Below are 22306 nucleotides of genomic sequence, written 5' to 3'. Positions count from 1 at the left end.
TTGTTTGTCACTTTTTTGGTTTTAATTGAGTATTATTTTTAACAAGAGTATATGAGTAAATTTATAAAAACTCACTTTTTCTATCTCTCCACTTTTTGACTCCCAACCAAACAAAATGGAGGGAAATTAAAATATTTTCTATCATCCCACTTTTCCATCCTCCCATAATTTTCTATTCTCTTACTTTTCCACCCCTTCAATCAAACGGACCCTTAATTTAAAGGAGAAAATATAACCAGTTAAACTTCCATTTTGAAAGGCAATAACATGACTCTACTTATTCACGTGGATTTGGCCTAACACCAAAAACGGGCTTGGGGTGCAGTATTTCACAATAGCTCAAGGTTGCCATGCTCTTAAAAACATAGCAATTAAATGCAACCCTAACCCCTTAAAGGAGATTCTGAAAGTTCCCTTCCGCCTTTATAGCAACATAGTCACATTGTCATATTTATTTCCTCACTTAAGTCAACCTATTGAAATACATATAACATATTCAAAAATAGGTTTTTCACAAGTACAAATTTTTGTGGGATGCAGGACAAGTGTCGAAATTTAAGTCTTCATGAGAAAATTTTACACATATAAACACTTAGATAAGGTTAGAATAAGATTTCTATCCCAGATTAGGAAAAAAAAAAAAGGCTTTTCCAATAAGTGTTGATATGAATAATAGCCTTAGCTCGTCGTCCACCAATTAAGTTCATCCAAACGTGATTGTGACATGTTTATCGATAAATTATAAAGCATAGTAATTTGTTTTGAAGGCAACAATAATATAAAATTTTTTAAAGAATTTATTTACAAGTTTAAATAATTTAATATCAACTTCAAATCATCGGTATACAACTTAAATTTCACTCAAATCAGGGTAACTTGTAATTATTATTATTTTTTTTAATTTTTTATTTCTAAAATTTTTAAAAATACACGTATAAACATATACTGAAATCTATTATGGAGTTTGTCCATGAACAAAAGTTTGGACTTGGCTTGTACAATAATCAAAGATTAAAATTTGGACTTGAATTTAGCAAATTAGGTAAAAAAAGAAAAGAAAAGAAAAAGTGAAAAAAAGAAAAAGAAAAAGAAGAAGAGGACGGAAATGAAGCCCTATATGCTTCTCCTCCTGCCTCATGTAGTCATGACCCTCTGCTTCTGTAATCAAATATCAGATTAGAAAGACGCACAGAGTGTGTGTTGTGTTTCTGTTTCAGTTTCAGTTTCAGTCTGTGCTTGCGTTGCGTTGGGTTTGGGGAGACAAAGAAAGAAAATCGTAGAGAAAAAATGTCGAAGAAGTTGGCGACGAGAAGAGAGCTATTGGAGCGTTGGAGAGGCATTGAGGAAGACGAAGACGACGATCGTGATCATGATCACGACCCCTCCCAAATTCACCGTCTTCACCAACTTAAGGAGCAATGGTTCGTTACTTCTCTCTCTCTCTTGCTTCTTTTGGTTGATGATTCAATTGTGTGCCTCTTCATGTATCAATTCTCTTCATGTATCAATTATTATCATTTTTTGTTCGTTGGGTCGGAATAGAGTTAAAATTGTTAGTGTCAAATATGTGTTCATTGAACTTTACCTTTTTCATATTTTGAGCTCTGTTCTTGTGACCCGATTAACCAAAAAAATAGAAGAAAAGAGTTTAACTCAAAATGGGTATTGCCCTCCACTTATTCCTGTGGGATGAGCCACTCCCACATTGCCATTATTTTAACTCTGTTCACTGTTGGGATAACTGTTTGTAAGTTTAGTTTAGTTAGATCAAGGTTTTTTTTTTTTTTAATTGTTGTAAACCCATCTCTTGTAAGAATTATTGGTTGTGTTTAGAGGGGACTTTAGGCCTTTCTTTCACTCTTGCTCCTTCTCCACCTTCTTTTTAATAAAACTTCAAATGATTATCGAAAGAAAAAGGTTGAAGTTTCAATTTTTTCACATGAGTAATGCTAGGACCACCGAAATTGGCACAACTTTGTGCCACAGCTCACCACATGTGGGGACACACCTTCACCAATCACAACTTGCTACGTGGCGAGTTGTGGCACAAAGTTGTGCCAATTTCGGTGGTCCTAGCATTACTCTTTACACATCACTTTATGCCTGTCTTGTGGCCTCTAATTGTTTCTCTGCTTCTGCATTGAGTTTTATTGGTTTTTTATTCTAGTTTATTCTCTATCCTGGTGAATGGGAACTCCTAGTGTTAATTTTTTTTGAAAGCTCTAGAGGATTGAGACAGGGTGGTGGTGAAGGCTTTAAGTAGAATGTTTTCGAAGGCAGTAGATGGACAGTATGTATAGGGGTTTACAGTGGGAGGTCGGGCAATGAAGCCTTAAATGATTTTGCATCTTTTGTTACCAGCTGATACTCTAGAACTTTTTTGAAGTGGTGTCTGGCCTAAAAATCAATTTAAGCAAATTTGAGATGGTTCCAATAGGAGAGGTCGCAACTATATCAGTTTTGGTTGAAATTCTGGATTGCAAAGTTTCTAGTTTTCCTACGGAATATTTGGCATCACCTTTGGGTCTATGTATAACTCTAAGGCCTGTTTGGATTGAGGGGGAGTGAAGGGCAGTAGAGTAGAATTTGCTAAAAATAGGCTAATTTTGGACCAATTCTACTCTATTCCCCCACCCTCCCCCTCAATCCAAATGGACCATAAAGGCTATTTGGGGGATTCAAGTAATAGCCTAGCAGTAATGACATCCTTTGTGGTACCCAATGTCTATGGTTCGAACCCCCCCTCCCCCATCCCTCATTATCTACCTATAAAAAAGAGAGTAAAAAGGCTATTTGGGATCCAATTATGGGAAAGATGGAGAGAAGGTTAGCAGGCTGGAAAAAGCTATAATTATCCAAAGGAGGCAGAGTTACCTTGATCAAGAGCACCCTATCTAGCTTAGCTACCTATTTCCTTTCTTTATTTCCCATTCCGGTAAGTGTTGCTCATTGCCCTGAGAAGTTACAATGGGATTTTCTGAGGGGGGATTCAAGGATGTTGTTAAAATTCAGTTAGTAAAGTGGAAGACAGTTTGTGAGGATACAAGTTCGTTTTTGGCTAGATTTTGTGGGGATACAATCTTGAAGGATGCTTTTATGATGTTGTACCATATAGCTCGAGATAAAGAGGCTTTGTAGCAGATAATATGAATTGGAATGATGGGGTTCTTCATTGGGATATTTTGTTTACCAGATCTATTAATGATTGGGAGGTAGGGATTTTGCTGTTCTTTTAGGGGTCTCCTTCACCCCATTAAAACTAGTAAGGTTGAGGATGACTTGATATGTTGGATCCCTACTAGGAGTGGTATATTTGAGGTTAAGTCCTATTTTAGGGCTCTTACTATGGGTTTTTGCCTTATATTACACGGAAAAACATTTGGAAGGTTAAAGTTCCTTTTAAGGTTGCTTTTTTCACATGGACAACTGCTTGTGGACTGTCTACCATGGAGAATCTTCAAAAGTGGTGTATATGCCTCGTTGATTGGTGTTGCATGTGTATGCATGGGGAGACCATAGGCCATTTGTTACTTCATTGCGATTGTGCATGATCTGTGGTCTACGGTGTTTTGTCCATTTTAGGGCAATGGGTGAAGTGAAGAAAATGGTGGAGTTGTTGGAGTGCTAGATGGGCCCCGGCTTTGGTAACCATCATTCTGTTGATATATTGGGGACCCATGCCTTGTGCTATGTGGACCATTTGGAGGGAGAGAAACTTTTGGACTTTTGATGTGATCAAGCATTCATCTATGGAACTAAAATTGTATCCTTTGCGATCCATGTGTTGCTCTTTTTCTACCTTAAGCGGAGTTTTGGGATTTGTAACTTTAGTTGAAGATTTGTTGTATCCTTAGTACACTGCCTATGTACCTGGGGGTAGTTTTCATTTAATCTTCAATAAAGCTTTATTAAAAAGCTTATACCTAGTGCTCAAAGCACCCGCTTTTGCGGGGTCTAGGAGAGGTCAATAAAGCATAATTACTTATAAAAAAAAGTCAATCTCTCTTGGTTTATCATATTTTGCTATAGTTTATGTATGATATCGATTTATTTCTGGTTGGTTGCCTTTTTAGCGCTTGGTAAAGTTGCTATTCTGTCTATTATGTCAGGTTTGCAGATGCGTTTAATTTCTTAATTTGTTTGCCGAAAGAAACTCATATCTGGTGTGGCACTGGGGATTTAATGGGTCCACTTTTGGAGACATTCTACAATTACTTCAAAGACGAGCGTCCTAATTCTCCTCTCAAGCTTTTATGGAAGAGAATCTCCGAAGAAACGAGGCAGTGCATCCAGTGCGTCTCTCAGCAACACCAAGCCCTAGAGATGTACAATGAGCAGTATGAGTTGAGTTCAGTAGGTCCACTTCTTGATGTGTTACGGAGTCTTAATGAGGAAAGGGTGACTCAGCACTTGAGAGAGATCACTGCAAGAATAGCACGGGAAGAGTATGATCCAGCTCGTGATAATGCTGAAGTTATTAGTGTCATGTATGAGGTATGTATGTTGTTCTTTCTGATGTTTCCATTTGTTTACTTGTTTCTGTAAAGTAGTTGACATCATGTTGACTGTTTGTTTTGGCTTGAATATGGATACTAAATTGTGTTATTTTTTGTACTTTTTTTGTTGTTGAAGTACTCGACCAGGTCCTCTTTGGAATCATACATTGAAAATTTACCGTATATGGTATTCGTTAGTGGCTTAATAATGGGCAGGAAATTATCATTCTTCTTCTTTGTCTTTGTCTCATTTTTAAGCCTCTGAAACCAGATCTGATCTGCTGCTTGCAGCTAACAATGCCTGTAATGTTTGAATTAAATTTATAAAAACTCTAGGTTCATTCCTAAAATTGTATTCTACCTAGTTATGACCATTTATAAACCTTCCATATCAGAACATATAGTGCTAAAATCTAATATCTGCATCTCTCTTTGCCTTCTCCTAATTTTTTCCTTGAGTGAAAGGATTTTTGTTGTTGTTGAGGAATTCTTCCCTTCTCATTTATTTCTTTGATTATTTGAGGTTTTTTAAGCTCCATTTTTGTTGTTCCTCTAAGTGCTCTCACTCTTGCACACCTGCCGTGATGCTCTACCTCCTGTGATTGATTTAAAATTTGGTTCAGTATCAATCTTCCTTTGAGTTTCAGTTTTTAATTTAACCTAAATCTTGAAATCTTTAATGCAAGCCTCATCGATTGATCCTCCTAATGTATTATGAGGTACTTATCTACTCATTTCTTTACCTGGTTGCCACACAAGATATTAGGTGATTATAGATGTCCAACTGTTTTTGTTGGCACTTTACCTAAATGATTGTATTTTTTTGAAGACTCTGCCATATGTTCAGCTAATATATTGATATATCTGTAATAGACTAATAGTGCTGGATCTCTTAGGCTTGTAATGTGGAAATCCAGCTTTAATTATGTTTGATTTTTGCCAATGAGCTCTAGCTCAAATGGCACCACTTTCCCTTGTACGAGCAAAGTGGAGGATGAGGATATGAGTTCATGACTCACTGGGTGCGTGTAACTCACCAGTTAAAAAGTTATGTTAGGCTTTTCTGACCCAATGTATCATAAAACTACTTATGTGTATCTATATATTAGTTATCCCATTACATATTTGAATTTTCAGAAATGTTTTTGATTTGTTTGCAGACCTTTAATTCTGAGATGGAAGGAGACTGAATTTGTTGTCTATCTGATCACAGGTTCTGATGTTCCCTGCCCTTTTGGATGATCAGTCATTGTTTACTGAATTTGAAACGTTTATTGAAGCTATTGATAATAAGCATGAACTGGCTCTGGATGGACAGCAACAGTTTCCGGTATTTAGTGGGCTATGTGTTTGCATATTTCATCAAACGGCTTTCACTTATCTCTTAAACTTTATTTTGCCTTATTGAGTAAACCTGTTTCCTTTCAGGGTGTTTATGCATTATTTTTTTTCAAGAGAAGAGTGCGCTCTGTTGGTCATCGTCTTGCTGGATCTATGGGAAAACTGAGGTACCGTTTTTTTTATTTCAAAATTTGGACCTTGAGGTTCTCTTGCCTTTTTCTTGTCATCCTTTTTATTTATTATTATTATTTTATTTTATAATTATGCTGATAAAATTTGCTATTGTATTCTGTCTGGCGCTGGCCCCAATGGGGTTGGGGGTTGGTTTGGGTGGGATTTTGGCATTGCACGTTTTGATGGTCTATGTTCTCTTTTTGGTTAGTTAATTAATTAATCTAATATATATATATATATATATATATGTATGTATGTATGTATGTATGCATAAATCTAAATTTTAAGTTATAATCTCAAGGTGAGAGGGAAAGGGAGATTCAAGCTACTGACCTCTGTTTATGAGGTGCGTCTTCAGCTGATTATTATTTTTAACAGCACTGATTTTAATGCTTACAACCAAAATAATTTATTAATTTTTAAAATTTTTATGCTGTAAATTTAATTTTTACTGCTGTTTCTGGTAATGAGGGGATCACAGCTTATGCTTATGTGTTTTTCATAAGAAATTGTGAGTTATTTGGTTTTCATTCAAAACACCCCTTCCAACTCAAACCTCCTTTTTGGGGGAAAAAAGGGAAAAAGAAAAGAAAAAATAACTGAGATTAATAACCTACCTTGTGAGAGATCTGAAATTTAAGCCAAGTTTCATATCTTAGCAATTCTGGCTAAAAATGATGCACAAATTTAAGCCTAGTTCCAAAGGATGTACTTTGGAATTTCTATCATCAGTTAATCTTTCTGAAAACCCTGTCCCCTGGGGGGGTTATGAAATGTTTTCCATTGTTTTGTGGCCTCAAATCCTGGATCAAGTTTTTTCATGTTATTCTCTTTGTGCGTAGGAGAGTAACAGAATTGGAACCTTTGCAGCCTTTGCTAAAGAAATTTATATGCTTTTTGGAGAACGAAGTTTTGCCATCGACTCTCGGGACTTCAAGGTCAAGAGTGAAGCTGGACCGTGTATCCATATGGCTTGGAATCAAATCATTGTAGGAATTGTTAGCTAAATTTCATCTTCAACAAATATTCCTTTTCCCCCCCTCCTCCCTGCTAATGTTAGTTTTGCATGTTGTTATGAAGGCTTGGGTTCTTAGAACCTCCAGCTTTTGAGGAAGGGATATTGGAGCGCTATCCCATTTTTCTTGACCTTGTGCTCAATCATATCAGCAGTGATTCAATTGAATTTTCTCATGCGGTTACCTGCTTGAGACTGCTCTTTGAAATGCTTGGTAAGCACCTCTTCTTTTTCTGATCACAAAGATTAATATTGTGTGTAATGTGTCCTTTGATGTTTTGGAATTCCTTTTAAGGTTGTAAGCTTTGGTTGAGGTCTACATTGTCTGCAAGTGTGATGCGCAACACTCTATTGGGTCAGTGTTTTCATACTCGAAACGAGAAAAGCCATAAAGACATTTTTGATCTTTTTCAGCCATTTCTGCAGGCACGTGGGTGGAACATTATGTTGCTTCATCTCAAGTCATTCATTATATTTTTCCAAGTTTTCTGAGTTATTTTACATGTTAGATATAGTTTCCTGACATTACTGACGTGTATGCGTCCAGTCTCTTGAAGCTTTGCAAGATGGGGAACATGAAAAGCAACGGAGGCATTTTCTATATTTTCTCCTCCATCAAGTGCCAGTCAGCGGTAACTTTAGTGTTCTAACAAGAAAAAAGGCTTGCCAGGTTCTTATTTCTTCCTCTAGATTGTTGGGTTATGCATTTTGGATTGGTGTTATATGTGCAAGTGTAATAGTGAAACTGTTGACCATCTATTCCTTCATTGTCCGGTTGCTTTGGAGTTGTGGGATATGGTTTTTCGTTTATTTGGAGTTTGTTGGGTTATGCCAATGTCCGTTGTTGAGCTTCTTGCTTGCTGGCAAGGTCGATTTGGTCGCCATCATAATGGAGATATATGGATTTTTGTTCCTCATTGTTTGATGTGGTGTATTTGGAAGGAAAGAAATAGTAGGTTTTTCGAAGAGAGAGCGTTCTATGCTTGATCTCAAGCTTCTATTTTTCAGAACATTATTGGACTAGTTCTCAGTGTGGAGAAACCAAAATTTTTCTTCAATTTTGGATTTACTTGATTTATTTAATTTTTGTATTTGATATGTACACCCCTGTACACTCTTTGTGTACTGGGGTCTCTCTTTTTTTGATATCAATAAATCTTTATTACTTATAAAAAAAAAAAAATTTTCTTCCTCTAGATTGTCAAATAATTACCATATGTGGCCATTATTAGTATTATGTTGTTTTTTTTTTTGGATAAGTAGTATCAATATTATTGTTGTATAATATATTGATTATACTTTTTTTTTTCAACTTTTGAAGAAGGTGTAATCAATATCAATATCAATATCAATATCAATCGATGGTTTGTGTTGTTTCGGCTCACCTATGTTGCTATTTAATGCAAGATTCTATTTTCAGATAGCACTTCTAATTATACACAGAGGTTATAAGATGAACCCGCCATGCCCACCCTTTGAATGTGCACATATGTGGTATGTAATCCTAATTGTTTGTACTTGATATGATTTTAATTTGTGGTGTTTCTAAGGTCATTGGTTGAGTGTGTCATATTCTAGTATCTTTTTTTTCTCTCACTCTTGGGAGCATTTAGAACTTTGTAACTTTAGTTCTTAATTCTTTTTTGTTTGTTTCTTTGGTTGGGTTTTTTTAATATATATTTTTAAATTTAAAATTTAAAACTAATTAATTATTTTTATTTTTTATTTTATAAATTTGTTTTATCTTGTATTCCTTCAATGTACTAGGGTGTGCCTGCCTTTATTTTTTCTTCAATAAATTGTAATTACTAATCAGAAGAATGTTTATTGTTGGAATGTGAACTTTTTTTTCCAAAGACTTGCTTGGTCAATTTTAGCATTAAATAATGAATAACAGATTTGGAGAGAAAAGAAATGGAATAGAGTTTGTGCATTCCTTTTTTTGCATCAGGGGGAAATGTTGGTGGCTAAGACTAGGAGAGTAGAAATGAAAGACTTTCATATAAAAAAGAATATCTCTACAGAGGTGGAGAGTTTTTGGAAGAAAATAAAGTTTGCATTGGGTAAAGCAGTCATCATTTCACTGTTTTTCCTGTTTCCTGAATGTTGCATTCATTTAAGCACAAAAATGATCGATGGACATGGTAACTACTAATAACTAGTATATATTGACTTGATGGTCAGCTTGTCAAAAATGGGCCAAATCTGGTTTAACCAACAGGTTTCCTATTTAATCAGCTTAAAACTGAGATGGTCCAATAGGAAGGATATAAGCATCATGTGTGAACAGGCTTATTAAAATCTCAAATTAGCGGTCATAACAACATTTTACCCATCAATTGGAATGCTAAGCTCCTATTGGCATGCTAACATGTTTCTTTGTCTATTATGTTCTTTTCTGTCTTAATTTTTTTAGCATATTCTGGTCTTACGAACATTACAAACAATGAAAATGAGGCAACTTAATTATAGAAAACAACTTATTTTTTTGATAATTTGATTGTTACAATGGGGGTGGGGGGATTTGAACTCTCTATGTCTCCATTGGAAACACTAGGAGGTGCTAGTTGAGCTATAAGGTTCTTGGCTTATAGAATACAATTCCTTAAGAACTCAAATGTGAATAGGTATCTTAAAATTTTCTCTTAACTTTAAAGTGTTACTGAGATAACTAATTTTGTTAAAAAAATTTATTATATAAAAGTTCAGCTTCCCAACCCGTTCGTTGCAATCCCTTCTCCACAATGATGTTTGGTCTTGTCCTGAAACTCGTGTATTATATTGGAGGTTGAAGGTTTTGATAATAACTGCTAATGATTTCTAAAATAATATGTTAGTTTGATGATATTTGTATATATAAATTTGTTGGAATTGGATGAGGTTGTGGATAGAGATGAAGTTGTATGATTCATTTCTCTGCAATTTTATTGGACAGGGGCCCTTCTCTTGTGTCATCCCTGAAGGATTCTTCACTCCACAGTTCTCTAAGGCAACCTGCTTTTGATCTTATACAAACCATTATAGTGTCTGATGCTGCTGCCCTTATAACCTCAGTGTTGAATAGCTGCACACCTTGGAGTATTGATAGAAGCATGTCTAATGATTTGAATGATGCCGAACCATTTGTTCCAGATGTTGAAGAGGAGGACAATAGTTCTTGGAGTGAATTTGGTGCACAGAGTAAAATTAGTTCTCGGGAATTTAGGGAGTGGATGTGCATACCCATGTTATGGATTGATGTTCTAGTTGAAATTGATCCTTCAGTTTTTCCAATATCATTTTCCAAGGCCGTTTTCTGGGCCCGATCTCGTTTTCCAATGGTTGAACCCGAAAGTAGTGAAGAAATGGCACTTCCAGTGAGAACTTGGCTTTCGTCCTCTGCTACAGTGATCTCCAATTCATTTGGTTGGAAAATTCCAACTGGTTCTGATGATGGTGGAGAGGGAAAGGAGTCAAAAAACTCTGTAAAAGTATCATCAATGTGTCTTCCTTTAGTAAGAACATTCAATAGGTTGTTAGCATTTCATTACTCTTTTTTTATATATTTTTATGTTGTAGAGACCCCTCTATGTAAATTGGTGTATCAAAGAACTGTGTATTTTAAGTTTATTGCTTATGAAGCAATGTATATCTTGGTAAGGAACTAGTCCCTCGAGTAATTTCATGAGAGGTGTATTACAGGTTAACTGCACAGTTTGTTGTTCAAGTGGGGCAAGGAGAACTACGGAAGCAGTGGACTTGGGAACCAAGGATGGGTGAAAGCTTGATCCTTTCACTCATTGATCCTAATGATGTACGTCAATTAATCCCTAATATCTCACCCATCATTTACATCCATGGTTAAAGAGATAAATTTTGCTCCTTTGTAACTCCTGTAGTTGGCATTTGGTTAAGAGTTGTATACATGTATATATTTTGGTTTGGTGCAGAATGTGAGGCAGCTTGGGAAGTGTATCTTGGAACAAGTTTCCAATACACGGGGTCTTTCTTGCGGCTTGAAGTTTCTTTGTTCTAATGGTTATTCTTTGTCTGCCATTTTTTTGGGCTTGAGACATTCTTGTAAACTGGTAAAGAATTATTTTCAGCAAGCTCTTGGAAATTATGTTATGGTGGTCTGAGTTAGATCTCTCTCTCTCTCACACACACACACACACACACGTTAAACTAAGTACACACCCATGTATAGATAAGTGATGATATTTTCTTTACAGTTATAGGAATGCCCTTTTAAGGGTGATGAGTCTTGACTTTTCAAAATAATCATCCTTATCATGTTGTTCCTAACATTGCTGTTTGCACTATTCTAGGTTCTACTGGATTGTGTTTTAGTAAAGTTTCAGAGTTTACAACATTTTTTCTTCGTTCTATGCAAATTGCTCAAAGAAGGGGATTTATCGGCCCTAGATATGCCAGAAAATTCATCTGATCGTTCAAATATCTCAAGGTTCTCTTCCCAAGGTGGATTTTTGAGGCAGCCTGTTTTTGATTCATTGCCTGTGAATGTCAATGAGCATTCTTCAAATGTTGACTCAAGATCACGGGAAAAGTTCATTTACTTACTATCAGAAATTGCATGGCCTCCTATTAAGAGGTGCTTGTTAGAAGGGAAAGCATTTATTGATCACAGTTTTTGTCAGGTATTCTGCAATCTTTCTACTTGTAAATGGTTGTCTTAGAAAGTTCTGTTTCTAATACTTGCAAACTCTGGTTTATTTATTTTTTAAAGCATATGCATTGTGCCAGTGTTGTCATTAATGGCATTTTATTTTTAGCCGTCTGTTTCTTCCGTGCGCGTGCGTGCACTTGTATGTGTGTAGGCTTACTTTTTATGCGGTGATCAGTTCTTTTCTGTGGTTTAATTTACAATGGATATTACGTTGTTCATAAAGAGCTTACTGCTGTCCTTTTATTTTCACCTAAAAATTTCTTCAAATGCTGTTTCATTTTCTGGTTGTAAGTTAATAAATTAATAAAAATGTACATCAACTCTGCGCTATTAGTCAATCTGATGCATGAGAGCTTGTTTTCATTGGGAAGGCAGTCTTACTTCGTGGTCTGTGTTTTCAGATGACTTGTGTCCGCTTACTGGAGATCCTCCCTGTTATTTTTGAAATAATTTGTCCATCATTTGGTAAGAAGCTTGGGGATTCCAGAATGTTGGTGGAAAGTTTATATGACTTCTCATGGCTAAATTACCTGATGGATTGGGGGAACTCATCACTTAAGGTCATAATCGTGTATTGGAAACGGACAGTTACTACTTTGCTGACTTTCCTCAGAGGTTCACGTAGTGACACTGCTACAATGACAATCAAGGCAATTGAAAATCTAATATCAAGTGGTGAGCTTTTAGTATATATATCAACATTTGCACACAGGCATAATATATGATGTAGTTTTTTATTATTATTTGTTGAGCATCAAAAGTCATCATTAACGTATCATGATATTTTTATTTTTATTTTTGATCGATAATTATTCATGATATTTTTATGCCTTCTTGATTTTAGATAACTTTGCTATGGATGAATTGACACAACAAGTTTTGCGCCTTTCTGTTTCATTATCTAAGGAGGCATCTTGTAACATTGAAAACACCGCCTTTAGGTCAAGATCTTTATTTCCTGAAACCTTGTCTTTTGAGAAAAAGAGTTTAGTTTCAGATGTGCAGCCTCTTTCTGTGGATGATAGTGATGTGGAGATCCTGGACTCACTAACGGGATCTTACAAAAAGGATAAAGAAAATTTGGTTGTTCTTTCTGATAGTGAAACAGAGGAATCAATATCACCCAATGAGGCCATTCTATCTGATACTGAGACAGGTCACTGCATTTTGGATGGCAAGCCTCTGGTTCCTGGGAGCACACCACATTCTGACCCTAAAAAGGAGAAGGTTGCTGGGACTGGTGCTTCTATGGATTTGTTGGAATCTTTTCAGCAAAAAGATGCTACTGATTGTTTGGTTGCTTCTAAGAATAAGGACATTGATGAATTAAAAGGCAAACCAGCACCTGCTTCTCTCCTAAAATCAAAAGGGGTAGACAATAAGAAGAAAACAGAATACCCCAAACACAATGAAAATAATTCTGTTTTGTCCCAGAATAGAATTAATTTGAAGAACTCAGATGAAGCTGTCAGTTCCAATAAAATGGTTCTAAATTGCAACAGAATTATTTCTAAGACAAGTGATACTGTTTTGAAAGAGATTGTACGTGATAGTGAAGATGATCCATTTGAGTTGGCACTAAAATCTGCAAGAATTCAGCAGTCAGTTTTGTCAAAGTCCACTTCTCTTCCTAAACGGCAAGTTATTCAACTTAAATCACCATTTGAAAGTAGATTTGGCCGTTTACATAGACTGGAGGCCGGAGTGAAAAGGTTCAAGCCACCGAGACTTGATGACTGGTATAGACCCATTTTGGAACTTGATTACTTTGTAACTGTTGGATTAGCATCAGCAAGTGAAGATGGGACTCGAACTGTTAGCAAATTAAAGGAGGTTCCTGTGTGTTTTCAATCATCTGAACAGTATATGGAGATTTTTCGGCCATTGGTTTTGGAGGAGTTTAAAGCACAATTAAATAGTTCCTTTCTGGAAATGTCTTCATGGGAAGAGATGTATGTTGGCAGTCTATCAGTGATGTCGGTTGAGAGAGTTGATGATTTTCATCTTGTGCGATTTATTTATGATGACAATGATTCTGCAGCTTCTAGAACCTTTTCAGAAAATGACCTTGTTTTGTTAACGAAGGAGCCTTTGCAAAAATCTTCCCATGATATTCATATGATTGGAAAGGTATGCCATCACATTTTCTCATAACATCGTTGGGGAGAGTTGGGCGAGAGTTTCATACAATAATGCAGGGGATAAACCAGGATTAACCAATTTATTTGTTAATCACTTAAATTTTAAGCAACCACAATAACTCTATTCCCTAATTGGTTACTGAGCGCAACCCACTTAACATTGACAATTTAATTGTTTCTAGAAATTACAGTTTATGATCCAAAAGCTATCTGACTGCTCATACTTCTAAAGCAGCTTTTTTGTTAGAAGTTAGATCTAAGTTCCATATTCAAGACGCATATTTTGAAATTAACTATTACACATGAATGGCCCATGTTTGAATGTTTATGCTATGATATTTTGTATGTATACTTTTTTTGTTTCCATCTGTTACATCATTTTGCTAAAGCACCTGTATATTTTCAGGTGGAAAGGCGTGAAAGAGACAATAAGAGAAGGTTAACCATATTAGTTATCAGGTTCTATCTTCAAAATGGTTCTTCACGTTCAAATAAAGCTAGAAAGAACCTCATTGATCGTAGTAAATGGCATGCATGTCGCGTAATGAGCATTACACCTCAACTTAGAGAGTTTCAGGCACTATCATCAATTAATGGCATTCCTATATTTCCAGTGATTTTAAATCCTGTCAATGATTCTCTTGGTAATCATGTATCTAAGGAAGTGAATCTGGGTAAGCTGGCCCAACCCTTGCAGCAAATACTGAAATCATCCTTCAATGACAGTCAACTTCAAGCTATCAGTGTTGCTGTTGGATCACCTAAGTTGAAGAAAGATTTTGAATTATCTCTTATTCAGGGTCCTCCAGGTATCTGATTTACCTTGGTTTGTTGCAGATTTCATAATTTTCTGTCTTTGTGATTTATATATTGTCTTTGTTTATAGGTACTGGCAAGACGCGTACTATTTTGGCCATTGTCAGTGGTTTGCTTGCTTCACCTTTACAGAGGACAGGTAATGCAAAAAATTCTCTTGTTGGTAGTTTGAAAACACATAGTAAGCCATTCTGGTCAAGACCACAGATTAGTGAGACTGCTGCAATAGCAAGGGCATGGCAAGATGCAGCCTTGGCCAGACAACTGCATGAGGATGTTCAAAGGAATTCTTACTCCATGGAAAGTTCTGCAAGAGGAAGGGTACTTATCTGTGCTCAGTCAAATGCTGCGGTTGATGAGCTGGTATCGAGAATTTCTAGTCAAGGCCTTTATGGCAGTGATGGAAAGATGTACAAGCCATATCTTGTAAGGGTAGGGAATGTGAAAACAGTCCATCCAAATTCACTACCATTCTTTATTGATACACTTGTTGACCAACGTTTGGTGGAAGAGAGGATGAATGTTGGCAATGAAAAGAATGATTTAAGTGTGGAATCTTCGATGGCTTTACGTTCTAATCTTGAGAAATTAGTGGATCGTATCAGGTTCTATGAAGCTAAGCGTGCTAATTTAAGGGATGGAAATGTTGATCTTAAGAATTCTTTGGAAGATGGTACTCATAAGGGGGATGATGGGAAAGAAATGTCTGATGCAGAAATAGGGTCACAGCTAAGAAAACTTTATGAACAAAAGAAGCAAATTTATAAAGATCTTAGCAATGTTCAGTCACAGGAGAAGAAAGCTAATGAAGAAACCAGAGCTCTTAGACATAAGCTTCGGAAGTCTATATTACGGGAAGCTGAAATTGTGGTCACTACATTAAGTGGTTGTGGTGGAGACCTCTATGGAGTGTGTTCTGAATCTATGTCAAATATTAAATTTGGCAGTCCATCTGAGCGTACACTTTTTGATGCCGTCGTGATTGATGAAGCTGCACAAGTAAAATGTCTTTGCTCTGCTGAATTTATTGTCTTTTTATTACTTGTACTGCTCTCTTTTCTGTCTTAAGCATTCCTTCTTACCACTACAGGCTTTGGAACCTGCTACTCTGATTCCTCTTCAGCTTTTAAAGTCAAGTGGGACCAAATGTATTATGGTGAGGACCATCAACTTACTTAGTTTATAAACCTTTATGTCATGACAAGAATGGTCCTGAAATTCACAATCTATTGTTTAAGGTTGGCGACCCAAAGCAACTTCCTGCAACAGTTCTTTCTAGTGTTGCAAGTAAATTCCTGTATGAATGCAGCATGTTTGAGCGATTACAAAGGGCTGGTCATCCTGTCATTATGCTGACCGAACAGGTGAAGTAGATTGCAAAATGTTACCTTCATCCGTATTTTATACATGATCAAATGAGTATAAGCCATATTTAGGAGTGTTACTGTAATTGGACCTTGGCACAAAAAAGTGCTTTAGTAATGAAAGTTGGCTTTTGCAACAATCTATACTGGGGGATATGTTTTGATATCTTTGGAGTTTATATCAAATACTATTGATTTATCATATAATGATTTCAAGGGTACTTAATTTTTATTTTATTTTTGTTAGGTATTCCAAGGGTACTACTTATTGTATACTGATATATAATTTGTCCTTTATTTTATAAAAAAAGGAATAATAGAATGCCATGTTCTTATATGTATGTTTCTTTATTTTCATTGCTGTTAGTTTTCATTATCATTCTTGATCTAAATCAATTTTAGTTTTTCATTATTAGTCTTGACTCTTGACTTGAATAACTACTAGGGCACTTGTTGCTGTGTGCTTCTATGAGATCCTTTAAATTTGTATACATAGTTATCCAAAATTAAAAATGTTGTTATAATACGTAGTTATTATCAGATTAAATGATCAAAACCAGCATTTCCTAATATTTTAAGCTTTTGGGAGTGGGACAATTGGTAATTTATCTTGGTATCAGAGCCGGAGGTCTTAGGTTTGAATAAGGCCAACACAATTGACCAAATATCTCAAGCCATTGAACAATGCAGCAGAAGGTGGTAAGCTGACTCCCCACCATTCAAATAATGACTAAATGATTAAATTCATCATTTCCTAACAGCTCAAGTTTTAAGACAAGTGATAATATATCATGATATTAAAATATGTGATCTTGAGTTTGAAACCTATCTCCACTCTACCTCCCATTTAAAAAAGTTAAAAATACCATGTATTGGGCCCACTTATTAAGAGGGACTTTGGGCCCACACATGAGAGAAAGTGTATGAATAATGGTTCAATGATTAAATTCACTTGTTCCTAACAAATTAAGTTTTTGGGAGAAGTGGTAGCTTATCACCCTCTAGTCTTGCAACTTTGACTTGCAGCCAACCATGTTATGGCTTTTGTTTACTGATCCATATATTTCTTGACAGTGTATTCATGATGTTTCTCTTTTCCTATTTCCTGATCCTAAATTTCCCATGAAAAATCTTTAATCAATATTTGTGTCCTTTTGAGACTAGCCAAGTTGAGTCTGTCAGACAAAATGGCTGCGTCAATTGATTGTTATCTCATTAAGTTGTTGTTGCTTAATTCTTACCTTTCATATATTTTACTATAAGATTGCCCATATCATTGCTATCTGATACATGTTATCTAGGTTTTTTTTATTATTTTATTTTATTTTTTTCAAATGCTTTTAATCTCATATTATTTACTAATTTTAAGGCCCTTTTTGGGGTGAGGTGGGAAGTCATTTATATTTTTATACATTTTTATCCTTTTGGGAAATTTAAAAACTTTTACTGACAGTTTTTCCCCTTTTTTTTTTTTTTTTTTTTTTTTTTTTTTTTTTTTTGCAGTATAGGATGCACCCAGAAATATGTAGGTTTCCTTCTCTGCATTTTTATGACAGAAAGTTGCTAAATGGTGATAAAATGTCTATCAAGTCAGCTCCATTTCATGAAATTGAGGGCCTTGGACCATATCTATTCTATGACATTGTTGATGGACAAGAGCATCGCGGTAAGAATTCTGGTGCATTGTCCCTTTACAATGAGCATGAGGCTGATGCTGCAGTTGAAGTACTTAGGTTTTTCAAGAAAAGGTACAGCAACCATTTTAAATCCGTTGTTTTTCAAGAAGAGGTTCACAAACTTCATTACAAGCCTTTTTTTTTTTGTTGCTACTAATCTTCTACTTCGATATATTGCTTAGGTACCCATCTGAATTTGTAGGTGGAAGAATTGGTATCATAACTCCATACAAGTCTCAACTATCACTTTTACGATCTCGTTTTTCAAGTGCATTTGGATCTTCTGTTATAGATGACATGGAATTTAATACTGTCGATGGTTTTCAAGGTCGGGAGGTTGATATTCTCATACTTTCCACTGTTAGAGCAGGGGATCCTAGCACTTCTGCACTTGGGATCAACTCAAGCAGTATTGGGTTTGTTGCTGATGTGCGAAGGATGAATGTTGCTTTGACAAGAGCCAAACTCTCGCTCTGGATCTTGGGTAATGCCAGAACTTTGCAGACAAACCATAACTGGGCTGCTCTTATAAAGAATGCTAAAGAGAGAATTTTGGTTATTTCAGTTAAAACACCTTACAAGTCCATGTTTAAAACAGCCTTTTGCAAAAATGTTGCTCCAAGAATTCCGGACAAGCATTCAAGACAGCATAAGCATGTTGAAAAGGCTAAAGATGTTAGCCAGCATGCAAAACAAAATGAGAGCATTGCAAAGCAAACCATTGAAAGGAAAATGAAATATGTAGGCGGTGCTGATCACAGTCAAAAAAGGGGTATAGGAGATGAAAAAGATTTTTTAGCAATTAGAGAAAATATCCCAAGTAGTGGAAGAAGTGCCAGAGATGAATGCAAATTCCCTGTGAAGACTGATTCTTCTTCTTCAGTTACAAATGGTAGCAACGGAACCTCTGAGGATGTCAAGTGTGCAATCTCAGGGAAACAAGTTACAGATGGTGGAAGAAAGGGCAAAGAGAGTAGTGAAAAGAAAGTCAGTTTGGGGAATACACATACAAGCAAAAGAAAAGATAAATTTGAAAATTATAGGAGTAATTTGGATCACTCTGAATTCGAATTGGGTGATAGCCAGAAACTTTTGAAATCACAAGCGTCAAAAAGACTGAAGAAATCTTCTGATGGTGATAGAAGCCAGAAAAATCAGGAAGTTGCAATTCCCTTACCTGAAAGCAGCCTTAAGGAGAGGTATGCTAATGATGGAGATAAAGTGCCCAGTCAAACTGGCACTGCTGAGGATTTGATTGCAAAAAGGAAAAAACAACGTGATGCTGTTGATGCTATTCTTTACTCTTCTCTGATATCTTCAAAGAAGTCTGAAACATCAATGAAACCTTTGCCTGCCAAAAGACCTTTCTCATCATCATCAAATGTAAGTGGTGGCATAAAGCCATCCAAAACAATAAAAGGTATGGAAGGTATTCCCCGGAATTGCTCTATTTTAGGTATTATACATTTATACATCTATTCTAATATAGGAAAATAGAATTTCAGCGAATTCATAAGTTCACTCTTGGTATATGTTTCACTAGCAATAGCTTTGGTTTCTGCATAGTGTAGGGTTGTTTTCGTTTTCCAATTTTTTATTATGAAATTATTGCGCACACCCAACACACCCATTGCGCATAAGCCTTGGCCAACTCCATGCAAAGTTGCACTGCACAACACTGCATATGTTGTCTACAACACACATTAGCCTGCAACCTGGCAGTGTCAGGCCATAACCATGGGTCCAATACAAGCATAAGACCACCATCCAGCCACCAACTCAACTTTTCCATATAGGCATCCACTTCAAAGGGGCAACATAGCCTGCTGTTGCCCACCTATCAAATCCACCTAGCTGAGGCTGTGATATGCTCTCCTGCATGCTCATGGTTTTGTGTGGCTGACATGAGTAGGTGTTGTGTGTGTCACATTACTCTTTATTTAACTTTCAGAAGTTATGAAATTTTGTTTGAGGTTTGTGTTACAACCTTCCCTAGATGTGATGCCTAGAAGAGTTTTTTGTTTTCATTTTTGAAATTCCAGCAACTTGAAACCTAGCAACCACACATTGATTCTCACATTTAAAACCCTAAAATCTAAAACTTTAATAAGTCCAATTTTTATTAGGAATAACAACTGGTAATCCATTTGTATGGATGTAATGCCTTCTATTCAAGAGGAGAAAAATAAGTTCTAAACTTTTAGAAGCTATGAAACAGCCTTCCTGAGGTGTGATACTTAGAAAGGTTTCTTCTTCTTCTTTTTCTTATTGTTTTTTTTGGTCCTTAAATTCCTAGCAACATGAAAACTAGCAAACCACACAATGGTTTGTCGCATTTAAAACCCTAAAATCCAAAAGTGGTAGGTCGAGGGTTCGAATTTGGGAATCAACTTCAAAAAAAGAGTAATACTGTCTAACAATAACTTCTCTCAAACCCTGTAAAAATAGAAGCTTTGTGTATTGGGTACAACCTTTTTTAAAATTGTGTAAAATCCAAAAAAATTCAGGAATCCAAAGCCTTCCATCAATCGAATAGCCCCAAATAACCCACAAATCCAAAGTATTGTTCACAGGATACTTAATTCCATTCACAGCCCAGGACCAACCCAAACCTCAGATTTTCCCCTTGTTTCATTCCCAAATTCTACTATTCCTCTTTTTTTTTTTTTTTTTTTTGGGTAAGAAATCCTATATTGCTTATTTTTTTTCCTAACTTTTTTCTAAGCAAACAATAACCCTAATTCTTCAAATCCTAGCTTTCCAGGAATTCTAAATCTGATTTGGTTTCCTTTTTTTGTCCAATGTCATAACATAAATTTAAATCAAAATTGATTTCTCGCTACCTGCATCATTTGATTCTCCTCTCAACAACACCTGATAGGCGACCTCCTACAGCTGCCCTATCTATCATATTACTTTGGAACTCCATGATAAATATAAAAAGAAGTGATGATAAGAGGTCTCCTTGCATTAAGCCCCTAGTGCTGTTAAAGAATCTTGTGGAACTACTTTAATAAGGACACAGAATCTAACCAAAATGAAGCATGAGCCTATCAATGCCCTCCATTTATCCTTTTGATTCCTTAATTTTTGATGTCTGAAATTGCTGGACTTGGCCAGTTAAAATTTTATTCTGACCTCTCTAACAAGTCCTTTTTTCCCTTCTGTCAGTTCCATCAGCATCTTCAACATCACGAGATCAGATCCATCAACATCGCAGTAAGAGGGACAAATCTGTGGGCTCCCACGATGGGGGTGAAGCCTGATTCTGCTTGAAGTCATTTAAATATCTGGTTCAAAAAGTGAAGCTTTGCTGTCATTGCTGACTTTCCAGGAACTGGAAAGGAGAGTTTAGGCTGGCTTGGTGCACCATCAGTAAGGTAATTGGTGGAACCCTCTGGCATTATCCACATATCACATATATCAGGGCCACCAACTGTTACAGATGAATTTCTCATCAGGTTTCTGGTACATAAAATTGAAAACAGTTTATTGACAGCTGGTACTGTAAAAGTAATCTGTTTTTAGTAGATGTAAATATGTAACTGTAAAAAAAAAAGTTGATGCAAGGATGTAATTATTGGTTCATAGTGCAAAAGCTTATTTTCTTTCATTGTGTCATGCATAATGCAGTAGCATCATTTTTGTTCTGAAAAATTAGTTTCAGATGGTCTTGAAAGTAGGATTGATTTGTCTGAAAAAGTGTACTTGGTACCATACACACACACACATGCTGAATGGAATTGTTGATTAAACTGTGGTTCACTACAGGGATAAAGCAGCATGCTTCTGCTAGTGATGGCTGGGCAGCAGGTTACTTTTCGACATTTTGCATGCAAAGATTCTGAAGAAACATTTTTGGAACTCTTGGCCCTCAAGTTGCAATTGGGTCCTGAAGTGCCTTGCATTATCCAGATAATTGACCTCTAAACCTGCTGCCAATTTCAGGAATCCTTTTTGACCATTTCCTGGAGGTCCATATAAAATTCCTTGACATAGTCTGTCAATGGGTGGAGCCCATAATCGTTACCATATTGTCCATTGCGGATGCCTGCTTTCACTGTAGTGTATTATCGTCATTCAGATTCATGCTTGAAGTGAAGGTAGTCACATAATGGATTCTATGATCTCCATTACTGTTAGCATCATCGCTCCTGAGCCTTTTGTTGGCCATTAAACTGTGCAAAGACAACACAAAGTTTGTATAGTCAATAGAGAGTAGAGGAAGAAAATTGCCGGTTAATTCCAATGCTTAGAAGCGTTGTGCTTGTTACAGGACCTAGGATATGCTCAAGCCTATAGCAGGAAGAAGTAAAAGGTTCACTGGAAATATTTTGAATGACATACGAGTGCAAAGAAAATTCATTTTATTAGTAAAAACTTACGGTAATTGTTATGAGAGGTAGCTATACTTGTATTCTGACTCGTTCTCCTCTCTCTCTCTCTCTCTCTCTCTCTCTCTGTGATGCTTTCACAGGAAAAAAAAATTAAGAGAAGATATGTATGAAATACAACTTAATATTTTTATTTTATTTTTGAAGAATTTATATATTTGACTATCAGGACTTGATGTCATGTTATTATTGTTCACTAAAAGATTATCACACGTAATAAAGT

At 36.0% G+C, this 22306-nt stretch overlaps 1 protein-coding gene across 1 annotated transcript; it reads left to right on the top strand.

Moving 5' to 3' along the window:
- Positions 1-1071: 1071 nt before the first annotated feature.
- On the top strand, positions 1072-22114 carry LOC115991897. The gene is made up of 22 exons (XM_031115877.1): positions 1072-1421; positions 4110-4494; positions 5710-5826; positions 5925-6004; positions 6854-7000; positions 7092-7240; positions 7322-7452; positions 7574-7696; positions 8447-8520; positions 9962-10537; positions 10708-10819; positions 10956-11135; positions 12064-12316; positions 12537-13822; positions 14240-14642; positions 14720-15648; positions 15740-15805; positions 15888-16013; positions 17517-17761; positions 17872-19118; positions 20861-21069; positions 21461-22114. Exons 1-21 carry the CDS (start codon positions 1288-1290, stop codon positions 20953-20955), a joined length of 6858 nt encoding a protein of 2285 aa, XP_030971737.1. The 5' UTR covers positions 1072-1287; the 3' UTR covers positions 20956-21069; positions 21461-22114.
- The last annotated feature ends 192 nt before the right edge of the window (positions 22115-22306 follow it).

This window comes from Quercus lobata, chromosome 5 (genome assembly GCF_001633185.2).
Source record: "Quercus lobata isolate SW786 chromosome 5, ValleyOak3.0 Primary Assembly, whole genome shotgun sequence".
Lineage (NCBI taxonomy): Eukaryota > Viridiplantae > Streptophyta > Magnoliopsida > Fagales > Fagaceae > Quercus > Quercus lobata.
The sequence above is the reverse complement of the archived record's forward strand: the minus strand, read 5'-3'. Positions and strand labels throughout refer to the sequence as shown.

What these genes read in the sequence shown, in the direction of transcription:
- LOC115991897 (XM_031115877.1), top strand. Translation starts at nt 1,288, where the DNA reads ATGTCGAAGAAGTTGGCGACGAGAAGAGAGCTATTGGAGCGTTGGAGA. An exon ending in CAAGAAAAAAGGCTTGCCAG is followed by an intron (nt 7,697 to 8,446) that starts GTTCTTATTTCT and finishes TTCTATTTTCAG; the next exon opens with ATAGCACTTCTAATTATACA. An exon ending in CTTAGGTTTTTCAAGAAAAG is followed by an intron (nt 17,762 to 17,871) that starts GTACAGCAACCA and finishes TATATTGCTTAG; the next exon opens with GTACCCATCTGAATTTGTAG.